The 20,787-nt window shown below is 39.6% G+C and overlaps 1 protein-coding gene across 3 annotated transcripts in view; it reads left to right on the top strand.

Annotated features, from left to right (window-relative positions):
* The first annotated feature begins 5,580 nt into the window (after positions 1-5,580).
* The window catches only part of COL5A2 (collagen type V alpha 2 chain), a 174,246-nt gene continuing 159,039 nt past the window's right edge, over positions 5,581-20,787 (top strand). For all 3 annotated transcript variants that reach the window (XM_026696925.2, XM_087919820.1, XM_087919821.1), the window contains exon 1: positions 5,581-5,912. In XM_026696925.2, the coding sequence (XP_026552710.1) occupies positions 5,810-5,912 (103 nt within the window). In that variant the 5' untranslated portion in view covers positions 5,581-5,809. The remainder of the gene's footprint in view (positions 5,913-20,787) is intronic.

Below are 20,787 nucleotides of genomic sequence, written 5' to 3' on the forward strand. Positions count from 1 at the left end.
TTGCATTCTAAATGAGTAGATGGTTGCATATTAATGTTTTTTGTGGATTGTAATCATTTAGCAATTTTATTATTCTATTTCACAATTGTATAGTTAAAGTCCCATTGACAGTGTTTTCCATCTGAAAGGTGGGCCACAAATTGTTGAAATGTAATAACTGAATACATCGTTGATGGCTTAAATACTTGTCACATCAGTTTCCATAATAAAAGACGTCTGTATATGATTGTTCCTATAAACAGGAAAAAAGGGTATACCCATGATTTAGTGCTAGCTACTAAAAGGAAGTTGTGCAGGCAGAGCTTTGGACAAGATGATTCTATGGGAACATACGTCTGTTATAAATGGAAACTTCTCAGGCATTTGTGTTTAGTACTGTCTAATGTTGAAAGAGGCACATTCAAGAAGCCAAGCCAAGACACGTAGCCCCACCTTGTCTGCCCAAAGCTGGTCCTATGTTTAGATACATTAAGTTAGCAGATGAATCAAATTGATTGGAAATTATTTTGTTAGAATGTTTATTTGTCAGGAATGGGAAAAATATTTGCGGTACTGTCTCTTCATTATTAAAATAATTTTACTGGTCAACAAGAGTAGACCAAGAAGTGCCATTTACTCTGCCTCAGAAGTGGGGGAAACCTGTAGGCTGATCTCCCTGTGCTCTTTCTGTATCTTCTGCCTTGATTTGTTCTCTTATTGTTTCATCTTTGAAATATGTGAAATACTTTCTATTTAGGCATTTAGGTATGCATTAATGTGCAGATGGTAAAGCAATAGACAAACATGTTCCTAACAGAGCTTCCAGATGCTTAAATTAGGGCAGAATATGTATTTTTTATCTCATTCTTTTCTGTCTTAAAAAATGGGAGTCAAAGAAGACAAACAAGGAATTCCAAGTTCTTGTGTTTATATTTTAATGTGAAGGAAGGAAAATGTAGGAGAGAGAACTGATAAGGAATTGAAGGACATAAATAACTTATCCATTCAACCCTCTTTCCAACCTCCCATTAAACCCCCTCCCAATTTAAATGGACTGCCTACTCCAGTATTTCTCAAACTTGGGAGCTTTTAAGATGTATGGCTTTCCATACCATAATTTCTCAGCGAGCCTGGCTGGTTGGGGAATTCTGGGAATTGAAGTTGAAATCCACACTCTTTCAATTTGCTAAGTGAGAAACTGGCCTTGATTGAGGGAGGGTTTTGGGGTTTTTAAAAACCTTGCATTTAGCTCGATGGCAATTTTGGTGGCCAAAGATGATGTCCGATATAGAGCAGTATGTAAAAAAATGCCACGTCTGCGCAGTGTCAAAACCAAGACAGGGTAAGCCATTAGGGTTGTTACAAACAGTATCCAAACCACAACATCCATGGCAAGATATCGCCATGGATTTTATTGTGGAGTTACCAAACAGTAATGGTCATACAGTTATATGGACTATCATCGATTTATTCTAGAAACAGGCACATTTTCTACCTTGTAAGGGTTTACCATCAGCTAAGATGCTAGCCAATATGTTTATACAACAGGTTTACAGATTACATGGAACCCCTCGATGAGTGATTTCTGATAGAGGAATACAGTTCACTGCACAATTCTGGAGAGCATTCCTCCGCTTGTTGGGGTCATCCCAGGAATTAAGTTCAGCCTATCCAAGCACGAATGGCGTAGCAGAAAAAGCGAATGCTATGATAGAAAGATAGTTAAGATCATATGTGTCCTATCAACAACAGGAATAGGCAGAGTTGTTACTGTTTGCAGAGGTCGCGTATAATAACGCGGTATACAGTAGTACAGGATACAGTCCATTTTATGTGGTGAATGACCTGGAATTCAGCCCATTACCGGATCTTACTTGTCACCCCAATGACCCAATCAGTGTCCAAGAATGGGCACAATGAGTACAGGCTAGTTGGGTACATGTCAGAAAAGCTCTGGATAAAACAGCGATGGATTATAAAACATATGTTGATAAGAAGCGGCAAGACCATAAACCTTTTCAGGTTGGGGATAAAGTATGCCTTTCAACAAAATATATTAAGTTGAAATTGAACAGTAAGAAATTAGGACCCAAATACTTGGGCCCATTCTCAATTACAAGAATCATTAACCCTGTCACAGTCGAGTTAAAGTTACCAGCAATGTTGGGTTGTATACACCCATTGTTTCATATCAATTTATTGAAAACCATTAACTCTCAAAATGATGCGCCATGAAATAGAAACCCCAAACCATCAACCAAATACGGATCAGATCGAAATAGATAGAATTCTCGACTCCCATAAAAGAAGGAATAATATTCAATATCTAGTATGCTGGAAGGGATATCCAGTGTCAGAGGTGTCCTGGGTGAAGACATCAGATGTATATGCAGATCGTTTAGTGTACCATTTCCATAATACATACCCCTACAAACCTGGGCCCACATTGTAATTAGATTAACTATCATGGATGTCACTAATATTAATGTTTTTACTGTGTTGCAGGTGGATTCCTGATAGAGGGGGCCACCTGTCACGGCCCCGTGGCATGCTGGAGCCATGACACTGAGTGTTCCACTGTGTCTGGGTATTCTACTGCAGTAGTAAGCACCTGCCGGCCGACTGACACTGGGTCGGAGTTGCCGACAGCGATAGACGACGAGTCCTGATGACATCAGATGCTGAACTATCACAAGTTGTGGGCGGCTATCGGCAGAGCGATGAACCGGCTGACAGTTAAAACAATGACCTTGGGGGGCACATATAAACCGGGACGGCACAGGGGACTTGGTGGAATATAGAAAGTGTACTGTGGTGAGGGTATGGTAAAGGAGGGTTAATTAACAGAAAAATGCATGGATCAAGGTTAACCAGAAATTAAGCGGTAGCAGCCATTGCATGGTGGATAAACTCATTACGTTATTATCTGATGGATAAATACAGCTCTGGCTGTGAGGTGCACCAGAGCTGACTTTACTATCATTTTTTTGGTGTTTGTTGTTACTTGAACCCAGACTGATATATGGATGAATAAAGACTTGTCTATGTGCTATGGAGCTTTATTTCTTTTTCTTTCTGGATTTCAGCTGAACAGCTGAGACATACATTCATACATACATACATACATACATACATACATACATACATACACACACATATACTTTATATGAGCCCAAATTATATTTGCTAGTATAATACTACAAGAAGAAAACAGATTGCATGAGTGCAGAATTATAATCATTTATTACTAATCCACTTAATTGTCTATTGGAAAACTGAAAGTTGTGGCATGGCTGAAAATTGCCATGTTTATAGAAGGAATTCGATTTAATGGCTGGATTCACACATTGCATAATAGTGGCCCAGTACAGATTTAACACAGAATTATAGGCATGACCTACAAACCACTGTGGCAGAATCCAACATCAGGCTAAGACAAAACCAAACCAAGTTATGGTTTACTATGATCTGCAAACCCCTAATGTGCAGAGAAAACATTGTTGCATACTATTTCTAGGGTTTATTATTATTTTTTAAAAAATATACCTCCATTATTCAAATTTGCTAAAATCTCTTCGTTGTTGTTAGTTGTTGTTAGTTGCGAAGTCATATCCGACCCATCACGACTCCATGGACAACTTTCCCCCAGGCCTTCCTGTCCTCTACCATCCCCCGGAGTCCATTTAAGCTCACACCTACTGCTTCAGTGACTCCATCCAGCCACCTCATTCTCTGTTGTCCCCTTCTCCTTTTGCCCTCGATCTTTCCCAGCATTAGGCTCTTTTCCAGTGAAGAGTCCTTCCTTCTCATTAGGTGGCCAAAGTATTTGAGTTTCATCCTCAGGATCTGGTCTCTAAAGAGCAGTCAGGGTTGTTCTCCTCTAGAACTGACCAGTTTGATCGCTTTTGCAGTCCAAGGGACTTGCAGGAGTCTTCTCCAGCACCATAGTTCAAAGGTCTCAATTCTTTGGCGCTCAGTCAAAGTTATGGTCCAACTTTCACAACCATACATTGCAACTGGAAAAACCATAGACTTGACTATACACATTTTGTTGGCAGAGTGATTACTCTGCTTTTTAGTATGCTGTCTAAATTTGCCATAGCTTTCCTCCCCAGGAGCAAAATCCATTAGCAAATGTATTTCTCTTAGTTGCGCAATGCAGTGAAATACAGGCAGAATTCCCTTTTTTCCTTGGCCCATCTTTAGTGTGGCCTGGCATGCCTCATCCTCTCCAGCAGCTATTCACATAGTCCTATATAGCCATTTCATCCTGGGCTCCAGACAGCTATGTTCTGTGCTGGGCTTTGCAGTTGGGCTTTTTAGAAAATAATATTTTAATTGATCCAACTATGACCTGTTAAATCAATGACTGCCATCAATATTAGAAATTCATGCTCACTTCACTCCTGGCACCCTTTGGTTCCTGTTCAGGCTGGAGGAAGCATGGACCCATAGAAATAGCTGGGAACGGTGCAGGAAAACATCAGTTTAAAACTGCAATATAGAATTACCCTAAGTAGCATCATACAGCAGACTTGGACAACTGTTGAGCCATACCACTCTGGCAGGGCTCAGCAGTACAGTATCACTTGTACAGTATCACTTGCACCACAGCCTTCATTGGCTGTGTTTGAGAGCTGCTTTTCAAACTTCACATAATGTCCTGAACAAATATTATATTAAGGGAATTAGAACTGCATCTTTAAGCCACTGACGAGGAAACAAGGCATGTTATTACTAATTGACTCTTGCCATTGGTCTGATATAAGAAATCTTGAGTCAGTGGGCAATCTGGTTATCCAGGGCAGTAGGCAGTGTCCATCCATCCATCCATCCATCCATCCATCCATCCATCCATCCATCCATCCATCCACTATGTATCCTGGCAGAAAGGTATCAATGATAAGCAGTGGAAAGTTCAGCAGCAAATCCATGTAACAGGCCTTAGTATTCCTTAATGCACTGCTATGCAATTTCCCAGAAAAAACTGGGATCTAGCCTTTGGACTACTGCAACTGAGGTGAATAGAGAAGAACTCGAATCACCTTTCTCACCTTGATAGGAATGGACTTCAATCTCCATAATTTCAGCAGGTAAACCCTGCACACGAAAAGGGCATCTTAGAAATGCAGGATCAGAAGAAGGGCAAAACTTAGGCTGCACCTATGAAGGAGGATGCTTCCTTTCAGAAGCCAAAGTTTGTCCTAAAGAATGCTTTAGCATCTCATTGTCTCCTCATTTTCCAACAGTCTGAATCACCAAATAATTTTTCTGAATCAAATATGTGTGGATCCCAATCTGTTCTTTCAAAGGAGAGCTTTTCTTGAACAACAGCAGGGAGAGGTAGCAGCTCTCAGAAACTGTGTGTTTAAAAAAACAAAAGAAAGAAAGAAAGAAAGAAAGAAAGAAAGAAAGAAAGAAAAAGAAAGAAAGAAAGAAAGAAAGAAAGAAAAAGAGGAAAAGTTTGAGGGAAGAAGAGCGAAGCTACTCCTGATTCGATTGTTTACCATCAGTCACACGATTCCTTGCCAGGGACTGGATGATTATTAGGCTGAAGAAGCTGAAAGGGGGCAGGAAAAGAACTGGAGGCAGCATTCTTCCTATTTAAAGCTGCATCACTTGAGGGGGGAAAAGTGTTTGCAGGCTGCGCAAGAGCCAGAGCTGGTTAAAAAGAAAAGGCAAGCGAGAGAGGAGCTTGCAGACTTTCCGTGTGTCCTGTGGGAGTGCTAAAAGAAAAGAGCTGCCTTATGATGTCCATATGATCTTCTTTTGTACACTTTTTGTTTTGCACTTTTCCTCCGAGGAGGATATACATGTCTAATATTTAGACATGATGGCCATCTGGACCCAAAGAAGAACGTTTGTCATTCTTATTGCTTTTCTAGGACATTTGGGGACGATACGAACACAAGAGGAGGACGAGTTTGAAGGGGGTGAGTTTCTTTTTAGAGTGCCGAATGTCACTTTTGTGCTTTGAAGCTCTGAAATAAAAGTGGACTTAGAAATGCAGGATGCTCTCTGTATATTTGTGGGGGTGTATTGTGAACTAGAGGATTGATAGGAAACTGAAAAGTCAGTTAATGGGAAATGGGTTTTAAAAGCTAACGTTTTTCCCCCCTCCTGCCATCTGCACGGAGGACAAGAAAGAGAGGAAGAACAATGGGGAAAAATCCATCGAGCTCTTAGGGATAAATGCAGTTATGCAGGCTTTATTTCTGTGTAAGACGTTTTTAAAAAGAAGTCTTATTACTGTTTGTAATAAGTTTGCAGTTGTGATGAAACGAATGCAGCCCTTGGAGACAAGCCTAAACTTTCTGAACAGAGGGAGAGGGAGAGAAGTAAACACAAGGAATTGGAAGGGTGGAGTCCTTTTGCACTGCCTAAACTACATCTGTTTTATTCAATTCTTTGTTAGCGAGAACTGCACAGAACTTCTTTCTTTTTTGGTTCCCTTTCCCCCTGCTGCTTCTCTGACTTTCTCTCTGCATTTCTTTGCTTCTTGGAAATAACCGTTCCCCCGCTTTTCCTAAGTGACTCGTCTTGATGAAATCCAGACTTTATGACACACTGTTCTTTCACCCTTCTGGCTGGGCTATCAGCACCCTGCATTTTGCTCCCTGGTGCTTGAGGACAGGAAGTCTAGTCAGGAAGCAAAGTATTTGTCTTCGTGGCATGGCGATGGATTCCATTTAGCCAGCATGTTGGCTTCCAGTTCATATCGGTTCAAGGTTAACGTTGGGAGGATTTCTAAATGGCTTTCTGTGACACCCACTTGGAATTCAGCTGTTCCAAATTTGTTCTGGCTAGATTAGAAACTCAAGTGGAACTGCGAAAAGGATGAGGATTTTATTTTGCTTATCTGCATTTGCTAAAACGCCACACTGATTTGTAAGAAATTGGAATGGTGGATAAGGTTTGTGTGTGTGTGTGCGTGCATGTGTGCATATGTGAATGTGTATCTGCAGATTGTTGGACTGTATTACTAAGATGGCTTGGATGCTTTTGGGCAGGACACCTTGCATGCCCAACTTTTTGGATGGACAGTCAAATATGAACAAGGTCAGAAGTCCCCCCCCCCCCTTGCTGGAAGTCCAATAGAGATAAGGATGTTGCTGAGCTGTACAATGTACAAGGAGACCTCTAGAGGGTGCCCTTTATGTAATCAAAGTGGGCTCTAAGATAATGTCAGATTTGCATGGGACATGCTTCAGAGAAATAGATTTGCAGTGGAAAGACAAGGCCACTACCCAAATTCACAGCCCAGTCCTATGCAGCCTTCCCTTGAAATGTGTGCCATGGAATTAATGGGATTTGGAGGGCAATCCTTAGGAAGCACTAAATTCCATTGATTTAATGGGGCTTATTTCTGGGCAAGTGTGAATCAAATCAGCCAATCCTTTCTCACTGTTAAAAGACAGACAAACATGACAGTGGAACTTCAAGCATAATATTTTTAACTGCCAAAGAAATTAAAAGGCATGCCCTGAACAAGCTGTTTAAGCGGGGTTAGGTTAGTACACGCCATTTGTTTTGTTTATGTACAGCCTGGGGGTATGCCAGTGATCTTGTGTTGGGCAACACATTTTCCACTATATGTCATATGCAGGGAGATTTTCATTAAACAGTCAGGAGGCCAAAATATGAACTATTTGTACTAGGATTGAAATGTTTAAATGTTGTCTTGTGCAATAATGCGATTAAGCCCTTGCATTTTTAAGGGCTGCCAGCCTTCTAAAATCAGAACCTAACTCAGTCCAGCTGTAATCTTGTTTTTTGTGGAAGGTTACCAGCTTATTTCATGGTAAGGATTATCTGATGTCATGATCTCTTTTTCAGAAACAACGTGTCTTCATAAGTCCAAATAATACTGTACATTGTATTTTATATAGGATTACCCCAGGCCAGAGAATGCAAAAGCTACTGAAAACCCAGCTCACAAAATCCATCAACCATTCTCACAGCTGCCTTTACAAGCTGGATGGCAATTTAGAGATAGAGTGCTGTCTATAATCCATCCTTCAATGCCTGCTCAGAGAAAGAAAAGAGGCTTGGAATCCCTAAGTTTTTCCTTACTCTCCCAGGATCTGAGGGCCTCATTTTCAGCTGGGTGGACATTACCACCCTTAGTTATTGCTTTGGCTTATGACTCACTACTTGCATACATTTAGTGAACCTGTGAACCTCCATAAATTATCGAACTAGAAGTATCACTGAGCCAGCCAATGTGATTAGTGTTGAGAGATGCTGGGAATTATGGCTTAGCAATATCTTAAAAACCACTGATTTTAACCCCAGACCTAAATGTTCTATTCTGAATTCTCTCAATCATCAGTAGTGTGGGAATGGTTGACTGGTAATCAGTTGTGCTTTTCCTTAATTCTAATGTTCAAAGTGTGGCTGGGGGCCTTTCCCCCCTTTTAAAATGGACCTCTAATCTTTTTTTTTTTCTATGTAGAAGTAATTGCGTCTCACCTAGCCATCCTTTCCTTCCTCTCGTTTTATCTATAGTTTACTGTGCTTCAGATTATTCTTTCTTCCTAGTTTTGAAAGTTTTGGCCCCCTGCTTCCTTTTAAAAAGCTGAATCCAAAGCCGTGGGAGTTACCCTCAATGGAAAATATTTGACTTATTTTATGAACTGTTAAAGCAAATATTGACCAATTTTCTGGACAGATATGGAATGTTATACTTCATTGATATTATGAACAAAACTTTAACTTTGCATTCATTCAAAATCTGGTGGAATTGGTGAGATAAATGAAATTAGTATTTATTTATTAATTTTATATGCCAGTTTTCTGCATACCAAGGGACCTCAGATATAGAATCAGTAAAACAAGGTAGCCATCAAAATTAAGGGGAAAGAGAAGATTAACCCTAAATTCCTTGCAGATGCAGAAAGAATGGTGTCTTATAAACAGAGATGGGCTATATCAGAAGTCTCCAAATGTGGCAACTTTAAGACTTGTGGACTTCAACTCCCAGAATGCCTATGCTGGCTGAGGAATTTGGGGAGTTGAAGTCCACAAGTATTAAAGTTGCCAAGTTTGGAGACCCCTGGGTTATATTGTGGCTCCAAGTACCATGTGGTGCTAAGGAGTGTTTTAGGATGTGATTTGGCTATCCAATTATTCTGTACATTTCCTACATTGGTCTGAGTCCAGAGGTGGTATTCAACAGGTTCTGACCAGTTCTGGAGAACCGGTAGTGGAAATTTTGAGTAGTTCAGTAGTCCACTTCTGACTGGCCCCGCCCTATCTATTCTCTGCCTCCCAAGTCCCAGCTGATTGGTTGGGTCTTCTTTTGTTGCCCTGCACAGGAGAATGGAGCTGGAAAGCAGGTTAGTGGCATGAGGAGAGAGTGGGGATTTTACAGTATCCTTCCCCTGCCATGCCCACCAAGCCACGCCCACAGAACCGGTAGCAAAAGAATTGGAATCCCACCACTGTCTGTGTCATACTTTACTCAGCCAAAATGACTGCATTTGCACCAAATGCTAATCCACAAAGTATGGCATATAAGCCAGAACAGTTGTAGTAGCAGAACATTTTTAGAATGATTAATGAACCCGGTCAATAGATAAACTGCCCATGAAGTTTACAGTATATAAAAAAGGGGGAAAAAATCAGCCAATTGTACTCCCCAGACTATACTGCTTTTTTTCTTGTGTGGAAAAAGAACAAACATAAAACTGTAGTGTGCTTTATTTTCCTCAAGGAAAACTGGGACCTCAAGTATATGTTCACAATGGCAGCTTTTCAAGGGGTAAACCTAAATCGTTGCTACCAGTGTTTTTAATAGAACATGCAGATAGATTCTTAGCCTAGGACAGTGGTGGTGAACCTATGGCATGCATGCCACAGATGGCACGCAGAACCCTTTCTGTGGGCACGTGTGCCAATGCCCCAGCTCAGCTCCACCATGCATGCGCGCGTGCCGCCTGCTGGCCAGCTGGCCTTTTGGTCTCTGCATGTGACGCATCTGGCCTGCGGGTCGCCAGCTTGACAAGTGGTTAGACGGTCTAGCCACTTTGAAATAAAAGCTAAAGATACACAAACTTGGAGGTGTCTTCATTTTAAGACCTCTGTATGTTTAGAGTGCCCTTTGGTGTAGTGCTTAAGGTGTCTGGCTAGAAACAAGGAGTTCTAGGCCTGCCTTAGGCAAGAAAGCCAGCTGGGTGACCTTGGGCCAGTGTCTTTCTCTCAGCCTTAGGAAGGAGGCAATGACAACCATTTTTGAAAAACCTTGTCAAGAAACCTTGCCAAGAGAACTGAGGCAGTTCTCAAGAATCAGACATAAATAAATGGAAGGGAGAAAAAATCTTCCTTTAGCCATGGAAGAGTCACTCCTGCACCCTTCCAATGTGATGAATCCCTTGTATCTGACTATACTGACTGGTACAGTGTAAAATCTAAAACCTTTGAAGGATATGAGGTTGCCCTTCCCTGCTTGAGCCTATGAAGAGATGCTTGTCACTATGTGATCAACAAGAGAAATCAGATGTCAGTAATATGAGTTTGCTGCAAAATCCTGTGTGTATGTTTACTCAGAAACAAGACCCACCTTGGTCAATAGGCTAACCTTCCACTTGGACCATTATTACTAACTAATATACTATATAATTATTACCTACTAAGTGAAAAGGAAATAATTATTTATACAGCTCCACTCATAGAAACTAGAACGACAGCAATTTCCACAACTATTTGGCATTTCTCGACTTTACACTGTGAGGACCAGACATGTTACTCATAATTCTGCAAACTTAATCCCTTTTTTCTCAGTTTTTTTAAAGTAGAGGGAGTATAGTGGAGGGAGAAATATGCAAATAAAGTGTGTATTCAGGCCTGAATCTAGGTTCCTTATTTCATATGATGATTGGTTTTAGGTGAATGAATAACAATTGCTTTCCAGACTTTAAGCACAATAATAGTTGGTCATTGAATATTTCAACTTAAGAAAATGCTAGCAAAACTGTGACATTTGCTTTCAAAATAGCAACTGCATAATGGCAGCCCTATAGGGAATATACATAGCTAAAATGGGAGCCAAGGAATAATATGGATTTCTTCATGCTGATTTACTGTAGAAGAAAACATTTCTTTTTCTGATGATGAAGTAAAAACTCAGTTTACTATACAAAAGTAAGAGCTTTAACAAGAATGGAAGAAAGGTAAAGATTGCCTGGCAGTCAAAGTTATGCCAGTGATAATAAGCCCATATTACAGAAAAATGCAACCTTATTTAAAGGAATATAATAAATTACAATGAGATGCCAAGGATAGATCAAGGAAAGGCATGCCAAAAATGCCTGTAGGATATGCTAAATGAATACATTTAAAGCAAAGAAAACCCAGATGATTCCAGTCAAGCAGATAGCGCATGTTCCATACGAATGCCAAGCAATCCATTCAAAATTATTTCCTTACTTTTCATAAACAAATGTGAACATGGCTGTAGCTACTTAGCTCCTATGCCATGAAAGCTTTCATTTCACTGCAAACCTGACAGATTGAATTTGGGCTTTCAAAAGGATCACTCCAGCAGCACTATCAGCCTAACTAGGGATCCCAAGGACCAATTCTTGATCCAATAAGCTCTGTCAAGCTTTGATTTAGAGCACAAGCCTTTAGTATGCCCTCCTTAGGACACCTCAAAAAGTTATCTGGAGATAAACAATTATTAAGTGCATTGGGAAACATCTGTTCTGACCTGGATCCCTGCCTAATTTGGGGAGCATTGGCCCAGAATATTATTCAGAGGTCAGACATTGTGCTCAGCCCCTGAAAAGTTACACACTGTCATCTTAGAGAGTGTGCTTTAATCTGGCAAGCTGCATTTAGCAAGGGGATCTTCCTTGCAATACTGTATGGGGAGATAGGCATTTTCCCATTTCAGGCAAATCTAAAGAGCAGAATGAGAATCCCTGTATCAGAGTTTGGATACCAGTGGTGGATTCAAATTTTTTTACTACTGGTTCTGTGGGCGTGGCTTGGTGGGTGTGGCAGGGGAAAATACAGTAAAATCTCCAGCCAGAGATGGTATTTCCCAGTTCTCTGAACTACTCAAAATTTCTGCTACTGTTTCTCCAGAACTGGTCAGAACCTGCTGAATACTACCTCTGCAGTGTACATAAACCTTTTCTTTAATATATTTTTTCCAGCCCAATGGAATGTTGGAAAGAAATTATGGGAAAGAACTTTGATCTTTTGTCCGATTATTGATCCACAGCAAGATAAATCTCTTAGAACAAAAGGGGACCAAATTTGGTATGAAGGGAGAAGCTGGCAAAAGAAAGCTCAATTTCCTCTGTGTACCCATGTGGAGAACAGTTGGGCAAAGGCTAGAGATGCTGGTAAACGCCTTTCTCCTTTCTCCTTTTCGGTCCCTTTGGGGCGCCAGGACTCCTAACAAAGCTTTTTTAAGGAGTTGGAAAGAATTCCCAAAGCCATGCTTTGCATGTTTTCCTACTTTGTTTATAAATATCCAACTTTGTAGGATCCTCCCCTCATGATTAATTGAATTGAGTTCCACAGGCTTTAGAGACTATTTCTCTAATGCACAATTCTGTTTCTTTGGGACTTCCATAGTCCTAAAATTGTCTTATTGATAGATAAACCTTACATTTCCACCCTAATCCAATCACTTGTTATTCAGTGTGTTAATCAACACAGACATCCCACACAATGTTACTATGTTTGGAAATATTTGCTGTTAGGTATCTTTTTCATTAGATTGTTGCTTTTTCATTTTCTAATAACGTTTTCCATATTTTTCCCCCCATGGCTAAATAAATCTGCCAAAAGGAAACTAGTTGGTTATCTTACCTGGGAAAATTCATCTCTGGCCCCTGGTTTAAAGCTGAGCTTATTTCCAGCTGAGCTAACTGAGCCCAGGAGGTTAAATGGTTTAGCCATAATTGAGATTAGAAATTTTAGCACTGCTCTTTTACTCTCTTGACTCTTTGAATGATTAGACCACACAAGATCATCTGCTTTTCATATAACATATAATGGCCTCTTTCTTGAAAAGAAGGGAAACTTCTGGATGAAACTAAAACAAATGACAATATGTCAGTTCCTCTGCATTTTGCATCCTAAAAGAAGGACAGCAAAATTCAACTACAAGGTTTGTTTTAAATCCTGGCTGGATGGCTTAAGAGCTGCATCTAGAGATGTGCTATCGAGTGGAAAAAAATCTGGCAGTGTTCTGTACCAAAAAGTCCCAGAAAAAGCTGTGGTAGACACTGCGTGACGCTGTGCAAGGCTGCATCCAAGAAAGTGCATAGCGCCTTGCATAAATGGAAGTACATCTTTGGATTTCGGTTTGTTTTTTGTTGAAAAGATTGTGAACTAAGTAAAAAAGAGAGAGGTAAGGCTGAACTACATTTTTAATTTGTATATCTCATTTGCAAAGGCAGTGGTGGTAGGGTAGCATGAAGTGGAATAACAATAAATAGGAACCCAGGAATTCCTTCCAGGAGGGTAGGAAGAGGGGAAAAAGAGGAAGGGGAGGAAGAAGAGACTTTCTTTACTGGAAAGTTGGGGATTTTTTCTCATTTAAATTATATGTAATATTCTTGTTACATATACATGGGTCTCTCCCTTCTTCCCCATTTTTCTTAAAGTATACAGGCATTTTACTTACAATTACAACTTGGAATTTTGATCATTAGTCATTGCGGTTAAGTGAGGCACCCACATGACCACCTCACTCAATGATCGTATACCAAGTTCTCCCATTGCAATCATTAAGCAACAGTGCAGAGGTACCTCAGGGTGAGAGAGGCCCTGGGAAGCCATATGCCCATTGACATGCAGAAATGTGCTGTGGATAGGTAGGCATCTGCTGGCTAGGCCCACCAGAGTGCAGACCCTCTACCTACTCCACCATGCCTAGTTCTATTGCTTTGTTCCACCCTGCATGCAGGCTCCATTCTCATGATGGTTCAGAAGGCTCCTTCTATAAATCATACGGAGTGGAGAAGGGTCTTCTGAACTATTATGACAATAACATTCACTAGTCTTTTCTCCTCTGGAATGCCATTTTGAAAGGCTCTGTCTGGACTTCAACATTTCAGCACATTGAAGGTCAGAGCCCTTAGCGTTTCTCATCCAGAATCCATTTTTTTCACTAGCATATTTTGACTCTCTGGAAGAGAAAACACTTTCATTGTGAAAGGCTGGAAGAATTCAGAAGTTAGGAGGGAATGTTGCAAACAGCAATCATATGATCGCCGGGCATTTGGCAACTGGTAGCAAATGCGGGCAGATTGACAAGTGCCTGAAGTGCGGTCCTGTGACCAGGGGAAGGGCAGCACAACATTGTTAAACTACGGTCATAAAGTGAGGACTAGTATTCAATTCACTCACAATGGAAGACACCATATACTGTTGAGAGCAAGAAAACACTTTTTTTTAAAAAAAAAAAGGAAAAAAAGGAAACGAGAAAAGAACGAAGCAAAACTATTTCTCTTTTTTTCCTCTGGGTTTTTGAAGGATACTTTGATTCCTTACAAAAGATGCAGAAAACAATGCCATTTTTACAGGAACTAAAGCTTCTCAGAAACTTTGACACAGGATTTGGCCAGCCTTTAGCAAAAGTTCTTTTGTTTGGAGAGGATCACCTCTTTATTCAACTGTGAGGACAACAACAAAAATCACAGTAGTCACCCCCAGACCACTTCCTGAAGTGTTAGAACTATATTTCCCAGGATTCTAGTCATGGTGACTAGGAATCTTGAAAGTTATAGTCCTAGGGCACGTGGAATTTTCCTGGCTGGAAAATGCTACAGAAGAAAAACAAAACTTAAAAGAGTTTATTTTCAGTGTAGGTCACTCTTCTATTACTGTTAAAGAAAATAAAAATTTAAAAAATCCTTTCATAGTTTGATTTTGTAATTTTGATGGTGCAACAAAATTTACGGGAGTGTGTAAAAACATAACGTCTCTAAAACATTGCACAAATTCTCAAATGCCTAATAGAAGTCTGTTGTTATTTTTTTGGGAAAAAAGGCGTTAAATAGCTAAAAGATGGGATTAGGTAGCCTTTTATAAAAAATTTAAAAGCATTTATACCCTATTTTATTTGACTTTTACAACCATAATATTTTTCTTATGGATGGCTAAACCAATAAGATAGCAGTCTGGAAGCCTCTGTCCCAGCGCCTTTCCCCTGCTCTGGGGTAAAAGCTGGATAGTTTATGCTTCTACCTTCTATCTTCCTAATCAAAACAGCTCTATTCTAAGAATTTGTTCTGGCTCCACCTTCAATATTATTATCCTATCCCAGTGGTGGTGAACCTATGGTACGCATGCCACAGGTGGCACGCAGAGTCCCCTCTGTGGGCACATGAGCTGTTGCCCCAGCTCAGCTCCACAATGCATGCGCGCGCACCTCCTACTGGCCAGCTGGCCTTCTGGTCTCTGCCGCACATGCGTGAAGGCAGGGCACATGCATGGGGATGAATGCATGGGGCATGGGGGCATGAGCAGGGGACAGTGGGCACATGTGTGGGGTCCACACCTTGCATTTTGGGTATGCGTGCATGCAATTTGGGCACTGGGTGCCCAAAAGGTTCACCATCACTGCCCTATCCCACGGTTTGCTATATGAATAATATAACAAATGCTTCACTTTTCTTGGCAATTCCATCTCCACCATCTCTGGTGGTGACTGTAAAGGAATGTGTGAATGAACTTGGGGGATGAGAGAAAGAGATGCTGCTCAGAGAACAATCAGACAAGGGAGGAAAGAGCCCACTGTCCCTTAATAGGTAAGAGAAAGAAACTTGGGAAGAATGTGCCCTAATATCAGGTTGGTAAATGGGGCAGCAGGAAGTCTGTACCTTCAGACTTGCAAGATTTTGTTAATATGCTCTTATAATAAAATAGAATAAGCTCGTCTGGTCATGTTTCTTGTCTGATTTACCTAAGTGGACTGACAAGAGAGATGTTAATCATCTGCTTTCACAACTTCACTTCACCGATTCTGATTATATTTTTAGAATGTCAAGGTTTTATACCCTGGCAGTGTCAGATGCTGGGGTGATGTGACTCTGTACATGGTTGGAGAGTCATATTTTACCCAAGAGAATATGAATTGAGGTCTGAGTCTTTGTACAAGCCGTCTACAAGTTCCCACTGAATGTGAATAGTACTAAAAGTTTTCAGTTTTAATTAAAAGCTGCAAGATTGTATAGTCAGGTGATTATGATAAAAATAGGAAGGATAGGGTCTGTAAAGTAAACATTAAAATAAATAAATAAAAAGAATGTGGCCATTTACTAACAAACCCTGAACCCTGATCTATATATACTTTTTAAGGTCTAATTTTAGAATTCATTGTTCTGAAAATCTGTCATTTTTCATTAATGAAAAGCTGGTAAGCAGATGGATTACAAATGTAAAAATCCTTATTTTCTCCTGTTCCCCAGTTTATTTTTAAATACCGTGTTTCTCATATAATAAGGCCGGGTCTTATTTTTTTTTTGAGCCCTGAAAAAATGGCTAGGCTGTCTTTTCGGGGGTGACTTAATTCCCCGCCCTTGCATCTTCGGGTGGGCGGCGACGGCTTGGATGTTGGCCTCAGTGTTGGTGGGGCACTTCGTATCGGGGTCAACGCAGGCAGCACCATATCTGGGTGTGCAACAAAAGTACTTCCTAATGGCAAGCCCCCCCACCATTCCCCCCATTTCGCTTGTTTTAATGTAGGCCTTAATTTGGGGGGGAGGAGCTTAATTTCATTTCATGCCTATAAAACATGCTGGGACTTCCTATTGGGGGAGACCGTATTGTTGGAGAAACATGGTATCATCATCATCATCATCATCATCTCATCCTATGGGTTATTATATGACTAGCAAAATAGGTTGGATTGGTGTGGAAAAGGCCAGGCCAATATGAGTGGTTCAGATGCAATTGGGTGATTGACTATGTGCCATCAAGTCAGTGTTGAGTCTTATGACCACAAAGATAGATTTTCTCTCTGATCAAGTACAATGCCAAGTCATCCATCTAAAATTTAGATATACTGATAAAGATGAACATTTGTAGCTCAGGGCTGAAATGAGAAGTCCTTGGTGCTCTCTGAGCTTTGTTCTGTCCTGGCAGACACTTCATTACCCAAACTAGGTAATATCTTCTAGTTTGAGTAATGAAATAACTGCAAGAAAACAACCACGCTCAGAGAGTACCAAGGACTCCTCAAAATTTAAATTTGTTGGTTTCTTTTTTTCTACTTCATGTCAGAATTTCTTCCCTTCCTTTTTGTTATTTTGCACTGTCTGAACAATCCAAACAATTTTTTGGGTGTACTGTAAAAAATTAGAGATTAATCCTAACACATTCCAGAAGGTATCTCATGCCCTAGGCAAGTTGCATTAACTTATTTTGAAAACGCTTTATTTCATTATCATCTATAGTTGGACAGACTAGATAAGTGATTATAACAATGTTCTTAAATTAATCTTATAACAGTTAATTGGCTGGCATTTGTAGAAAGACATCTAGGGAGGAGGAGGAATAAAAGAGTGAAAAAAGTTATGATAGCAGCCACAATGGTTGATCAATAAATACCCTACAGAGTTTCAATTAGCAATTGCCACCACCCTCCTGACATTTTAAAAAATTCTCTCCTGAAGATATCCAGTTAAATCTCTAAATGCAGATCAGCTTGTTTTTGCACCAATGAATTGGGTTGTATAAGAAAAGAGTCATTGATGCCCTAGTCACTTTGTGATGGGACTCTGTGTAGAATGTGCTCTGCACAGGGCTTTGAAGACTATCTAGAACAAGGGTCTGCAACCTGCAGCTCTGGAGCCACATGTGGCTCTTTTGTCCCTCTGCTGCGGCTCCCTGTCGGCTGATCCCACCATTGGCTGGCCCCTCCCCATCACTCCTTGCCTGGCCTGAAAAAATAAGGGTGATTCAGGGGATGGAGACTCCGCTCCATATTCCAGAGCATGAGGTGACTGGGTGGGAGTAAGTGACGTCAAGTTGGCCATGACTACCCAGTCACACCAGTTTAAATTATTGGCTCCTGGTGTTTTCTTTTCTGTGGGAAACAGATCCAAATGGCTCTTTGAGTGTTTAAGGTTTCAGACTCCTGATCTAGAAGCTCTATTGGTCCAGAAAACAGTAGCGTAGGCAGCGATGGGCATGCCACAGTATGCCTATGTTACACTACTGTTCTTTGAGCTGCACTGACTGCCAGTGAGCTTCTGAATGAAATTCACCAGAGTTATCATCCACAGAGCCAGGATATTTGAGAAGCTGCCCTACATTCTATAATTCCATAATACTGGACAGAGTTGGTACACTTTAGGTCCCAGTAATTAAACACTGCCATCTATCAGGAGCCAGGAAACATGTCTTCTCTGTCCCAGCCCTTCAACTAACTAACTAACTAACGAACTAACGAACGAACTAACTAACTATTTCTGAACCCACTAGTACTCTCACTATGAAAAAGTGAGAGAATATTTAAAGAAGAACAGAGGCACATATGTTCCCAAAACATGAATATTGTTTTCATAACCATCCAACAAGATGGTTAAAAATGTACGATAGTAAAGGCCTCATCACTGCACAGTAATTTTAATCTTGATTTCCTCAGTCCTAGTCTACTCCCTTTTTCTTTAGTTCTAGAACTAAAAGCAAAACCTTCCTTTATGTTAAAAATGTTGAAGAAGCTAAAACAAAACCTTTTCATAATAATTCATGTTTATGTTTTCTCTGCTCTTTTAGTTTGTATCTAAATGCTTAATTATGTCTGCCCTTGATCAGATGAGTTAAATTGCATTCCAAAATATTTTAATTCTTTCATATTTCAGTTGAATGTTTTTGTTGTAATTAAACATTTGGCTTAGCTAGTAAATCCAGGAAAAGGGGGATAAAGTTGGCAGATGAAAAACATATCCAATTCATCTTTTAAAGAAATTCATGGCTTATTTTACAACAATTAAAAATAGAGGGACATTTCATTTAAAATATTTAATTTGCTGTGTTTTGATATAGATAAGAGATGATATTGTTTGGTTAAACATTTATTAAAGTATCAGGTGTTGCAATCCACATGTTATAATCTTAATTATATCTTGAGGCACTTCAAATAAAAGTATATTGTATTTTACTAAGGGCTTTAGATGATATAGACAATTAAGGCATTTTAATTATACAGCAATTTATATTTAATGTTTACAATTGTTCTGAGGAAATAATGTTAGTTTGCAATATTATAATTAGACAAAATGTATTTTGATTGCTTTTCCTATCATATTATTTTTTCTTGTGTTGTTTTTCTTTTAAATGTCTTCCTTCCATTAATGTAAAGGTCTATAAAAAGAGTTCTGATTATCTTCATAATTTTTGCTGAAAATAACTGAAAGAAGCAAATTAATTCATAGACTAGAGAGTGAAACCACAACAATGCTTGTTCACCAGGTCATGGTTAAATATGATTTATTTTTTACTCTAGCTTGGTATATAAATCAATAGCTCCACACTAAGTTTGACAGAGAATACTTAATGAATCTATAAAAACAGGAAAAGGATGTATCTAAAACAATATTTTAGAGTTTCTTTTGTGCTTCCTTAATTTTTTAAAGAAATTTCTTACAAAGTTTATCTTGCAGTCATGATGTAGTAGCTCTGGGAACCACAATAATGGTTTTACTAATGATTTGACAATGAAAAAAGCATTATTTGGCATTATTTTACACTGTTACATATAGCAAGATATGTACACATACAGACTCAAATCTTATTACACTTACACAGTTAATTATACAATTTTATGTGATAGTTAAAATAGACCATAGTATAAAGTGCCTTATATGATGTTCAGGGCTAAGATTTTCTATCAAACCTGTGCAGAGAACATTGAACATTCCTTTTTATAATGGGTTATGTGACCCACCACATTGTTTTATCAATCATTGGATGCATTGGAATATCTGTAGGGAATACCATTTGATTTTAAGCAAGACTGGTAGGACTACCAGATTATCTGTCAATAAGAAAGACAAAATTGTGGATTGTGGATAAGATTGTGGACAAGAAAGCCAAAAAAAATTGGTTAGTGGACTTTGCAGTACCTGGACACAGCAGAATAGAAGGGAAAGAACTAGAAAAAAAATCACAAAATTTAAAGAAACATAGAACTGCAGAAGTTGTACTGCAAGTTGAAGTAGAATGACTCTGGCAAAAGAGAGCAAAGATAGTTCTAATTGCACCTTGGGTGAACTTCAAAGATTCTGGAGCATCACTTGAACATCATCGGATTGACAAAATCACCACCAGTCAACTGCAAAAGGCAGCTTTACTTGGAACAGCTTACATCCCAGGACATCTATTTATTTATTTATTTATTTATTTATTCATTCATTCATTCATTCATTCATTCATTCATTCATTCATTTGTCAATCACTTACAAGATAATAGGTATAAGTATAAACATGAGTAAGAATACAGGTTTGAATAAATGGGGACAATAGGACAGGGACAGGAGGCACGATGGTTCACTTATGCACGCCCCTTACAGACTTCTTAGGAATGGGGTGAGGTCAATAGTGGTTAGTTTGAGGTTAAAGGAGTGGGGGTTAGAGAATGTAACAACAGAGTCAGGTACTGCACTCCAGGCATTGACCACTCTGTTGCTGAAGTCATACTTTCTGCAATCAAGTTTGGAGTGGTTTACATTGAGTTTGTATCTGTTGTGTGCTCTTGTATTGTTGTGGTTGAAGCTGAAATAGTCATTGACTGGTAGGACATTGTAGCAGATAATTTTGTGTACTACGCTTAAGTCCAAC

The sequence above is a fragment of the Pseudonaja textilis genome, chromosome 1 (genome assembly GCF_049901715.1).
Source record: "Pseudonaja textilis isolate UNSWEBS1 chromosome 1, rPseTex1.2, whole genome shotgun sequence".
Lineage (NCBI taxonomy): Eukaryota > Metazoa > Chordata > Lepidosauria > Squamata > Elapidae > Pseudonaja > Pseudonaja textilis.